General features: G+C 38.0%; 1 protein-coding gene across 2 annotated transcripts in view; it reads right to left on the minus strand.

Annotated features, from left to right (window-relative positions):
- Nucleotides 1-12,846, minus strand: part of APLF (aprataxin and PNKP like factor) — a 91,137-nt gene that overhangs the window by 21,041 nt on the left and 57,250 nt on the right. For both annotated transcript variants that reach the window (XM_046659995.1, XM_046659996.1), the window contains exon 7: nucleotides 6,282-6,637. In XM_046659995.1, the coding sequence (XP_046515951.1) occupies nucleotides 6,282-6,637 (356 nt within the window). The remainder of the gene's footprint in view (nucleotides 1-6,281; nucleotides 6,638-12,846) is intronic.

Consider the following 12,846-nt stretch of genomic DNA (forward strand, 5'->3'; position numbering starts at 1 on the left):
TCAACACACCTATGCACCCTCCCCTAAGATAAGAAACAGAACATTACTGAGATTCTAGAATTCGCAGAAGGTCCCCCTCCAATCATTAAACTCATTTTACTAATGGGTTTAATGTCACCTAAAACAATGTTTCTCAAACTTTTCGGTCTCAAGAAAAATTAGTAAAACTCCAAAGACCTTTTGTTTATTTGCGTGTTTTGGGTTTTTTTTTGAGGAAGATTAGCCCTCAGCTAACATCTGCTGCCAATCCTCCTCTTTTTGCTGAGGAAGACTGGCCCTGAGCCAACATCCGTGCCCATCTTCCTCTACTTTATATGTGGGATGCCTGCCACAGCATGGCTTGACAAGCGGTACATAGGTCTGCACCCAGGACCCGAACTGGCGAACCCCGGGCCCCTGAAGCAAAGCGTGCGAATTAACCGTTGCACCAATGGGCTGGCCCCCATGTGGGTTTTTTAACCTGTTAGAAATTAAAAATGAGAAATTTAAAAAATGTATTTATTTAAAAATAACAATAAACCCTTCCCATACTATCATAAACGACGTCTTAACATAACTCTATCTTCGAAAAACATTTGTGGAGACGTTGTTTTATACTTTGGAAATTTCTTTAATGTCTCTACTGTACACTTGTGACTGAGCAAATGAGAGTGAAAAAGGTACACACACAAAAAAAAACATATGAAAATGGTTTTGACCTAACAGATTTCCTAAAGCATCTTGGGACTGGAACACTCAGAGGTTTCTCTCTGGACCACACTTTGAGAAGCCATGTTATAAAACAACATAATAGTTTTGCCCTTTCTTGAATTGAAGTGAAAATATATAGTATGTACTTCTTTGAGAATTACTTTTTATGTTTGCACAATTACTCTATGTTGTTTCACATAGCAGTAGTATATTTTCATTACAATGTAACATTTCATTGTATGAAGCTGCTACTATTTATTTGTCCATTCTACTATTTATAGATTTTCGGGTTCATTCCAGTTATTGGCTTTTATAAGTAATAGTGCCATGAACATTCTACTTTTGGTGTACATGTATATGCATTTTTCTACAGATGTAGAAAACCCTAAAGATTCTACACACAAAAAAACTGTGAGAAGTAATAAACTAACTCAGCAAAGTTGTATACAAAATTAACATGGAAAAACTGGTTGTGTTTCTACATACTCATAATGAACAATCCCAAAAGGAAACTAAGAAAAAAATTCCATATATAATAACATTAAAAAAATAAAATATTTAGGATTAAACTTAATCAAAGAGGTGAAAGACTTATACGATGGTTTAATTTCTATTAAAGAAGACACAAATAAATGGAAATAAATCCCATGGAATGGAATGGAAGACTTAATATTGTTAAGATGTCAATACTGCCCAAAGCAGTCTACAGATTTAATGCAATCTCTATCAAAATCCCAATGGCGTTTTTTGCAGAAATAGAAAAATCCATCCTAAAATTCATATGGAATCTCAAGTGACCCCGAATAGCCAAAATAGTCTTAAAAAAGAACGAATTTGGAGGTCTCACATTTCCTGACTTCAGAACTTATTACAAAACTACAGTTATCAAAACAGTGTGGTACTGGCATAAAGACAGGTGTATAGACAAATGGAAGAGAATAGAGAGCCTAGAAATAACTTCTCGCATGTATGGTCAAATGATTTTCAGCAACGGTGCCAAGACCATTCGATGGGTAAAAGGACAGTTTTTTCAACAAATGGTGCTGGGAAAACTGGACATTCACATGCAAAAGAATGAAATTGGACATTTCCCTTACACTATATATAAAATTAATTCAAATGGATTAAAGACCTAAATGTAAGACCAAAATTTTAAAACTCTTAGAAGAAAACAGGAGGAAAGCTTCATGACATTGGATTTGGCAAAGATTTCTTTCCAAATGCAAAGGCAATAAAAATAAAAATAGACAAATTGGACTACATAAGAATTAAAAAATACCTGTGCATCTAAGGATACAATTAACAGTGAAAAGGAAACCTACAGAAGGGGAAAAATATTTGCAAGTCATGTATCTAATAAGAGGTTAATATCTAGAATATATAAAAAACTCCTCCAACTCAATGACCAAAAAGCAAATAACCGGGGGCCTGCCTAGTGGCACAGCTGCTAAGTTGGCACGTTCTGCTTCAGCGGCCCGGGGTTCACCAGTTCGCATCCTGGGTGCAGACGTATGCACCACTTGTCAAGCCATGCTCTGGCAGGCATCCCACATATAAAGCAGAGGGAGATGGGCATGGATATTAGCTCAGGGCCAGTCTTCCTCAGCAAAAACAGGAGGATTGGTGGCAGATCTTAGCTCAGGGATAACCTTTCTCAAAAAAAAGAAAAAACAACAACAAATAACCTGATTCAAGAATGGGCAAAGGACTTGAATAGACATTTCTCCAAAGAAGATATACAAATGGCCAACAATCATATGAAAAGAAGCTCGACATCACAAATCATTAGGGAAATGCAAATCAAAAACACAATGATATATTATACCTCACACCCATTAGGATGGCTACCACCAAGAAAACCCAGAAAATAACAAGTGTTGGTGAGGATGTGGAGAAACTGGAACCTTGTACATGTTGGCAGGAACGTAAAATGGTACAGCTGCTATGGAAAACAGTATGGTAGTTGCTCAAAAAATTAAAAATAGAAATACCATATGATCCAGCAATTCTACTTCTATATATATATCCAAAAGAAGCGAAAGCAAGATCTCAGTTATTTGCACATCCATGTTCATAGCATTATTCACAACAGCCACGAGATGGAAGCAACCCAAGTGTCCACTGACAGATGAGTGGATAAACAAAACATAGTATATACACACAATGGAATATTATTCAGCCTTAAAAAGAAAGGAAATTCGGACACATGCTAAAACATGAGTGAATCTTTAGGACATTACGCTAAGTGAAATAAACCAGTCACAAAACAACAAATCCTGTATAATTCCCCTTATATAACGTATCTAGAGTAGTTAAATTTTACCTGCTTTAATCCCCAACCACTTTTATGCTATTTTCATACATTTTAATTTCACATATATTTTATACAACACAGAAATTATTACTACTTTATATAGTCAATATTCACTTATATTTATGCTTATATTTTCCCTTCTGATTGTCTATGCTTCCATATGGGGACCCTCCGGCTTGGCAAATACTGAACTCCACGTTTGTTGCCTAAGCCCCATGAGACTGCCCAAAACTCTGCTTGGCCTCTTAGCCCTCAGCCTGAAACACTAAAAAATTGGCAAATGTCACAAGGGGAAAAGCCTCAAAGTCCTGGCTGCCTCGGGTGTTTTCAAACCTGAGTGTTCAGCTTGCCTAGTAGTTCTCACTGTGAAGTTTGGTCTTCAACAAGATACTGCACCTTTACCAGAGGTGAAAACTTTATTTTATATACTGTTAACTCTTAGATAATTTATATAACCTTATATAGATAAAAACTACAAGTTTGAATTAAAGTATAAATTCTTTGCATGCTAGTAAGAGAAAGACATTGCAACTTCTGCCCAGTTTTTAAAATTAGTTTACTAATGGAACTATACACGCTAATACACAGAAAAACTATATGACCTCAAAAGAGTAAAATTTTCAAAAAGAAGTTTTTGGAAGTAACAGTTCCTGCAAACAAAGTTAAATGCTACTTTGCTGTAAGTTTGTTTCACAAAGGATTGAAATAAGATGCCATCGCTTTAGTGATGTTGAATTTGAAGCACCTGTGGATACAGTGGTGGATAAACATCTGGATCTAAAATTCAGTGCAGAAATCTGTGCTGAAGATACAGATTTGGGAGTCAACAGCACGACATCAAGGGATTGAACAAGACTCCCCTTGACGAAGAATTTTCTATTGAGAGACAGAACACGTAAATAAATAATTAGAAATCAATGATTAGATTTTAAATATTAGATCTAATATCAAATATCAGAAACTGTATGAGGAAAAAGCTGCAAGTAGGATGAGCAATTTGGGGAAGAAGGGGCATGTCAGAAAAGGACTCAGAAAGGAGCTGAACGTGAGCAGGGTCTTTAAGCAAGACAGGAGTGAGAAAGAGGGAACAGCAGGTCCAAAGGACACAGACAGCACGGCAGGAGCAGAGAATTCACGGGAGCTCAGGGCCGTCTGGACTACGCAAAGAAACCCGGACACTAATCACCAAACGATTCCGTACAAGAGAGTGATGTTGTCAGATGTTTTTTCTCTCTCTTTCTCTTTTTCTCTGTTTTTATTTTCTTAACCAGATCACTCAGGCAACAATGAGGAATATGAACTTGAGGGAAAATGTGGAGACTTAGGAGATTATTCACTCGGCCCAGAGAGACCACAGCATGAACCAAAGCAGTGGCAGTGAGGCTGGAGAAGAGATACATTTAAGTGATTGTTACGATGTACATATATAACAAGAACTCAAGATACGTTATTTTCTCCTCTTTGTTACAAATATAAGCATTTTGTTTTCAAGATTCAGTGGTAAATATTTCTTAGGTATTAATTATACATACCAAAATTAGTAAAAAATTGAAATAACTATTCATAAGCTATGACTGATTAAAACTAACGTGTATCATCATCAAATATGAATGAATTCATTGTGACCTTGATAAAGCATTCAAACACCTTTAACAAAGACAAACGCCAGTGTTGAATACTGTTGTGGACTGAATTGCATCCTCCTCCAAATTCGTATGTTGCAGCCCTAACCCCTAATGTGACTGTCTTTGGAGACAGGGTCTTTAAAGAGATACTTAGATTAAATAAGGTCATAGGACGGGGCCTTAATCCAGTATGACTGGTTTCCTGGTAAAATGAGGAAGAAACACCAAGGATGTGCACGTACAGAGAAAAGGCCACATGAGGACACAATGAGAATGAGGGCTTCTGCAAGCCAAGGAGAGAGGGTTCAGGAGAAACCAAACCTGCCGACCCTTGATCTTGGACGTCCAGTCTCCAGAACTGAGAGAACAAATCTCTGTGGTTTAAGCCACTCGGTCTGTGATATTTTGTTAGGGCAGCCCTAGTGAACTAACACAAATCCGAAACAGGATTTTTCAAAAATCCAAAATAATAGAAGGTTATATACTTCTATTCTACAAGTTTATACATTATGTTCCATATGTGAAACTAAGGGTATTGAAAACAGACAGAATTATGAATAAATGCATAAATTATAACTGCTGAAATTAAAAATTATGGTTAGTCAAGTGCTAAAATGGCAAAGCATTTTAAAGAGAGGTAATATAAATGTGAAATGAACGGAATATTCGATATAAAAATGCTACTGCATAGAAGACAATAAACTCTACTGGAATGTATTGGGAAGATATTTGATTTGACAAGTTGAAATGGAAAAGAAATAGTTCTGAATTAGGCCTGTGTAATTATAAACATGCTAGTATAAACATTACAGCTAAAATTATAGCCTAAAAATAAGGGATTATAATTTAAATTCACAAAATAAGAAATCAGAAAATAGAGTACAATATAATAAAGAAGTACAGGAGTAACTCATCAATGCACAAAATATATATTCAGTTGTTTTATTTTTTTTTTTTAAAGATTTTTTAACAATTTTTCCTTTTCCTCCCCAAAGCCCCCCAGTACATAGTTGCCTATTTTTAGTTGTGGGTCCTTCTAGTTGTGGCACATGGGATGCTGCCTCAGGATGGCCTGATGAGCAGGGCCATGTCCGTTCCCAGGATCCGAAACGGCGAAACCCTGGGCCGCTGAAGCTGGAGTGCGTGAACTTAACCACTCGGCCAGGGGGCCGGCCCCTATTAGTTGTTTTAGAAGGCATCATGGTGATTCAAGAGCACCATTAGAAAAATATAAAGGAAAATGCACAAATATAATAAGATGCCTAAACACAACCTAAAATTCTCTTAATAGTTATACTGTATACAACAACTACTTATGATGGCCTCTTTCTAGTATCTAAATAACACACTAAATAAGCAGGTATTTAGGTCTGAGTGATTGAATTTTCAAGTCTGGATTCCCCAGTTCAGATCCTTGCATTAATCAGTATGTCTGCTTACGAAACACTTAACTCCCCACTGTATCTTAAAAGCCTCTAGCAGCATTTGCTAGAATGCATATTGAGAAAGTCCAAACCAGTAGATATAGGACAAAACTCCTAACCTTTAGGCCAATGGGTTTTATTAGGCTTCTCATACACTATAGCATATATCTACATGGCTACATGCTGTTGAAATAATGGAATTACATGCTACCTGTAATTTCATTTTACCTGTAGCAGTTTGCCCCATACATGCAGGATGTCCTCTTGACCTTGTTTTCTTCAGAAGCTTGTGGAACGGAATCAGTTGCCTTTGCACGTGAAGTTCCAGGATTGGAAGGATCAGAGCTGGACTCAGGGTGAGATCCTTGAGCCTCATCATGGAACGACTTGCCTTGGGCACTTGAACAACTCTCAGAACAACTCACTGCTTCGTCTTCTTTATTTGGTGTCCCTTCAGTGATGATGTTATGTTCAGAAACCTTACCAAGTTCCTCTATTGGGATTTTGTTTCTCTGTGTATCAGTCTTCGTATCATTCACCTCCGCGTTACTTACTGTGATTGCAGAAAATGATTGTGGCATTCCCTGTAAGATATATCAGGAAAAAAAATTAGAAATAAATGGAACATGTTTTTAAAGAAATATGTAAATTTAAGCATAAAAGCATGAAACTCAAGATTCATACAATATGTATATTTTTAAAAATTTAACATTCACATATTAAAGTTATTACAATTACCATTTTCTATGTCTCTAATAACTTTAAAACAATCTATAGTTATTAGAGAAGGAATGTATAGTTGTACCAAACCTTTATAATTATGTCAAACATTCAGTGAAAAACAACCACAAAAATACAAATAAAACAGATGAGAATACAATATTCACTTTCATTTGAATATAATCTTTCCTAAAAAACCTATTACGCTCTTAAATTTCTTGTTCAACGATGTGTCATGCTCTTAACATGCACTGTCCTTATAATTTCTTATAAGTTACTGCAATACTTTATTTCTACCTTCTAAATATAATCATGATTTTGCCTTATAGCTGAATGATAAAACTGCTCCTCCCTCACAGAAAAATTTGCATGAAGCTATGTTATGACCAACTCAGAAAATAAACATGATTCCTTTGAAGTGGTTTGAATAAAAGTTTTAGTTTAACCAATTAAAGGTGTTTCAAACCAAGTAAACATTCCCATTAGCACTGCAGAACCTTTTTAATTTGTACTTACCACTAGCACAAAGAGTAAATCTAGTCTTATCTTATTAAAAATGGCTGCTTAATTACTTATACTTCCTGTGGAGTGGAAGCACTACTCAGATAAACCTCAGTCTTCCTGGTAACCATTTCTAGAATGTGATGACAACATATCAGACATACATGAATGTCCCCCCCCCACCATTTATAATTAAGGACTCATGTATGCTGAATGCCATCTGGACAAAGCTGGCTTTGATATTACTGAATATCCAACAACTCCAATTTATTGAGAAGATATTATTAGTATGACTTCTTTTGGACTAATTACTTAAGTGTTTATTTTCTTCTTTAAGAAACACAGTATGTAACTTTAAAACACTATCCAAACTGACTAAAGACCTTGCAAAAGGAACCTGGGTCTTATCATGATTCTTGTAAAATAATAAGTAACCTATGGGAAAAGCAATCATTTGGCTACCTCTTGGAGCTGACCCTTGGCAGGTGGCATTTATACCACACCCCTCTAAAACCCACACTCTCTTCTCCCAACTATTCAACTATACCCCAATCTCATCTCCTTCTATTATAGGGCCAACTGACACATGCCAGGGATTGGAACTCTGGCTTGGGAATGGGGCAATTCTGACCCATCTCCCACTTGACAGTCCTCTACCAGGTCAACTCTCAGCAGTTTTCTTTTTCCCTGTTCAGGTAGTAATGGGGTAGGTCAGCAAATCCACTGGCTAAGCAGATGTCCGATTAAATGCCAGTCGCTTGTTCCTATTGGCATCTCTAAACTCTGCAAGTAATTCTCTTAGAGTGCCTCCCTTCTCTTAATTTTAGAAAGGGAGAAAATAACTTTTCCCCACAAACACAGCTCTCCCTCAAATCTTAGAACCTTCTTGTCTCTCAGTGCTCTTTGCAGAAAGCCTGGGTGGGACAGTGAACACTTCTCATACCTTTCAGTAAGCCCCACAGGGAAACGTCCAGATCTCACTGCTGGGGGCTCCTTTCAAACACGAGTACTTATCCTTAGTCCCCAGCTTTTGTCCCCAGCTTTGGGCTTCAGCAACAGTTTGGTGACAATAGGGAAAAAATCCTCCTCAACAGCTTTCATATTTATTATAGAAAAAAAAGGACACGGCTAGGGAAGTAGTTAAATAAATTAGAATACATCCTTACCATGAAATACCATGCAGAGGTTGAAAACAAAGAGGCAGGTATTTATACATCTAACGATTTTTAAAATTAAACAAGAACAATACATATATATATACTATGATTCCATTTAACTTTAAAATAAATTCCCTATATATCTATGTGTGTACTTACCTGTGTGAATCCAAATGAAAAGGTTTAGGATACAAATCAGAATATTAGGACAATGGAATTGAAGGGTGAAGCAAATCAAGATTTTCACTTTTTACTCCACATGCTTCTGAATATTCTATTTTTTGACAACAGCATATATTATTCTTTCATTAAAAAATGAAACATCAACCAAAGAAAATGAAATGAAATATAAGATACGAAATATTTGGCATCATATTTCAAATCCCACTACTTCCATGAAACGTAAAGAAGGATTTGTTTTTTTAAACACCTTCACAAGGAAGATGTTTAACATGTTAATTTATTCTAAAAAGAGAAAGGAATGATAAAGTCACAGATGTCAATACTATGGATCAGGAGTTCTCAAATATATTTTAAGAGTCATGGGGCCAGCCCCGTGGCCGAGCGGTTAAGTTCATGCACTCCAGTGGCAGCCCGGGGTTTCACGGGTTTGGATCCTGGGCACGGACCTAGCACCGCTCATCCAAGCCATGCTGAGGCAGCATCTGGCATGTCACAACTAGAAAGACCCACAACTAAAATATACAACTATGTACCGGGGGGCTTTGGGGAGAAGAAGGAAAAATTTTTTTTAAAATCTTTAAATATATTTTAAGAGTCACAAAAGCTGGAATTCATAATGCTCTTTATGGAACTCCATGAAATACTGATATTCAGTAGACCCTTGGCATTCAAGAATTTAACATTCATGGTTTCAATTATTTATAAGTGATCCCAAAAACCCATTACATGCAGTAATTTGTAAGTTTGCTGAGACATAAATTTGTACTGTGCCAATTACAAAGCACATGAGCAAGTCAGTGAACTGGCAAGTGAGGCAACAGGAAAGACAGAAGATGCTCTGTACTTGGAAGAAGTAGAGGAAACGCAGAGAGCTCCAGATTTTATAAGCACCCACATTGCTTATTTCTTAGATTAAATGAAAATGTTAAGAACAAAAGTGTGAGAGGCTAGAGATTCATGATAGAGAGGTCAGATCCCCTAAACTGTAGAAATACTTGCCAGAGACCTCAGGGATCAAGGAGCACGGAGCTGGTGAAAGGTGACCTTGGTGCTTGGAGGAGGCTGGAATGTACTATTAAGGCTATTAAAATAGTCCATTCCCTTGCCAACAAGCCCTCCCTCATCCCGCAACCACCTGAAGCTTTAACGTACTGTGAGGAGCAAGACAAAGAACTCCCCCCAATACAAGTTCAATGACATAATTTATTGTCGTTGTTCCAAGCTGCCCTTAAAAAGAACATCTGTACTAATTAGTTGCCTTAAAAGTCCCGCATCGATCCCCTTAGCACCCACATGCTAAAGACTAAAACAATCCTAAACTCCAGCCCCAACTTCACTCTTGCATTTCAAACTCATATAATATTCAATCACTTGCTAGACATTTCTTCCTCAATAGCCTATGCACCTAAAACTCAAAACGTCAAAATTGAAATCCTCCCTCTGTATTCTGAACCACAGTTTTGGTCAACATAATTCATGCATTCATTCTAGCTGGAACCTTGGAAGTCCCTCTTCCACTCCTTTCTCTCATGATCTCAAGTAACAAGTCCTGAAGTTTTGATTTCTCAATACTTCTCTAACCCAACACCCGCGCATCATCCTTAATGCTACTGCCCTGGGTCCGATTCTCTTTATTTCTCGACTGCCTTAATATCCTAATCTCCTCCCTCATCCCCCTGTCTTTCATCTTGTTCTCTTCCAGTCTCTTCTCTGAAGAGCTGCCAGAGTTATCTATGTGGCTGAAAGTATTTCAAGGTCCTCCCTTGAAGAACTAGTCCCCGCCGCTGGCTTCACCCTCATCTCATGCTGCCACCTGACTTCGCATCCAGAATTCTAAGAACAGTAATTCCAGCGTCCTATTTGTATCCCCCGGGCCCTTACAGCTGGGATGGACTCCTACTTCCACCTCTTCTGCACCTGGTTCACGCCTACTGCTCTTCTGTTAAGATGCAGCTCAGACCACTTCTTTTAGGAACTCTTCCCTAGGAATCCTCCAGCTGGCTTAGGTAGTCCACCTCAAAGCTCCCATAAAAATCAATGCGTTGTCACATTATTTTATGATTTTAATCATGTCCCCCAAAAGACTATTAGCTCCTTATCAACTATGTCTTTTCATCTTTTAATGCCAGATTCTAGCACACTGCCTTCCATATAAAAGAGAGACTGCTTAGTGTAATGATTATTAAAATGGTCTTTGAAGCAAAAAATCCTATTTGAATATCAGCTTTGCCATTTCTTAACCTTTGACCTTGAACAAGTTGATTTAAACTCTCAGAACCTCAGGTCTCCTGATCTGTAAACCAGGGATACTGTAAACCTACTTTCCAGGATTTTCTAAAAATTAAATGAAATAAATATATCTTAGCACTGGGTCTAGCCCAGAATAAGAGCTCACTAAATGGCTGTGTGTTTTTTTAGTTGTTGTTGGTAATAGCATTATTAATACCACTATATTACTACTATTTGTTTAATACATGCCTGTTGAATGAATGAATGAAAAGATGTTTCTACGGGACTGATCAGAGCCATGCTATAAAATGGTACTAACCCAAATGGCCAACCAGGAGCAAAGGGGATAAGACTTTTTGATGTAGTAAAGCAGCATAGAGGAGCTCTGGGGGATACAGCCTTACCTAAGAGACAGCTGTGCAAGTAAGAGTTCTTGCTATTTCCATGAAGAAATATGAGTAAGAGTCCATAGCAGGCATCTGTATGCAGAGCAATGAGATACTTAACAGCCAGTTTATTTGACCCAGCAATTATTACCATGGGGGAAGCTGCATATACAGGACAGAGCAGGCAGTGTAACAGGAAATGGCTCTCGATGCCAGGGCACCCCCTCCACATACTGCATACACTCTAAATGCAATGTCTGCAAGTTTGCTTTCTGATAATATGGATATAACAGAACTCTCTTTAGCCCTGATTTTTGTCTCCCCTGTGAGGCAGGCTTTCATCTCTGTCTATCAGACAACTTTCATACATATGCCACCATTGCCTCAAACCAAGCAAATCCTCCTTCCTTCCCTAACTGCCATGCCTATCTCTTACCCTCTGCTCTGTTAAAGAGCATTTTCAATATCTCCTCCTCAATATTTTCTTAGTCATGAGGTTCTGATAATTCCATCTCCAAAAAATCTCTTACACTTGTCTGCCTCTTTCTGGTCCCACTGCCACCATTCCAGTTCAGGCCTTCATTCCCTGTGGCTTCCTGTGACAGCTTTTTAGGTGGCTCCTGCCTCCAGTTTATATCACTGCTAACCACATGACTCCCTCACTCAAAACCCTTCAAAAAGTCTCTGAAGCCATAAAATACAGTCCTAATTTCTTATTTACTTGGGCCAGCAAGCGTCATCCTGATTTGTTCAGTAGCTTGCTCCTCCCATCTCTCACGTCCATATCCAAACACACCCACCCATGCACACGTGCACAGGACACTCCAGTGTAGATGTACATTCATGGAGCGCACACACTTCCTGCCTCTGCCCACACTGCCCTTCACCAATTCTGCCTGCTAACATGCCAGCCATCTTTCAACACAACTCAAAAACCTTCTTCAAAAGAAGTTAAATAAGCATTTTTCCCTCCCGCCTTATGGTGTACCCCAATGTTCCCAACCATTCCAAACCTCCTCATTTATTAGGTTGATCTCAACCAACCTAAGAAACTACCAGTTCTTTTCCTTCTCTTTGAATGTATCCAGATCTAACTATAAAATCCAAAAACTAGTGCAATGCCTACTGTATTTCTTCCTAGACTGCTTTTCTCCATTCATCTGATAATGAGTGAACATATGGCCCAGAAAGGGGTAATGATACCATCTCATCTCCCTGACTACTGTGAATGGTCAAAGAGGAGATTCCATGACTCAACTCTCTAGAAATTTAACACTGAAGAAGCCACAGAGAAACTCTTGTTTTTCCTCTTAATTGAAAAAACTGGATGACATGAGCCTGGAGCTACCTGTGACCATGACATACACCATGTGAAGAAAGTCTGCTGATAGCAGTAAAGAATGATTCAGGAGGCAAAAATGGGAAAATCACAGAACAACCTGATTTTGATCAAGTCCCTGGTCCCAGCTGGTCCCTATGATCTATAGTTCCTGCTGTTTTCCTTTCCATTCTAGAAACTGAATTATTCCTATATCTTTGTGTGGTAGATAGTCATCAAAGATGGCTGCCAACAAGCGCTCTCATCCCTTTATACACAAATCACTCCACCCATCAAGT

The sequence above is a fragment of the Equus quagga genome, chromosome 5, assembly GCF_021613505.1.
Source record: "Equus quagga isolate Etosha38 chromosome 5, UCLA_HA_Equagga_1.0, whole genome shotgun sequence".
Classification (NCBI taxonomy): domain Eukaryota; kingdom Metazoa; phylum Chordata; class Mammalia; order Perissodactyla; family Equidae; genus Equus; species Equus quagga.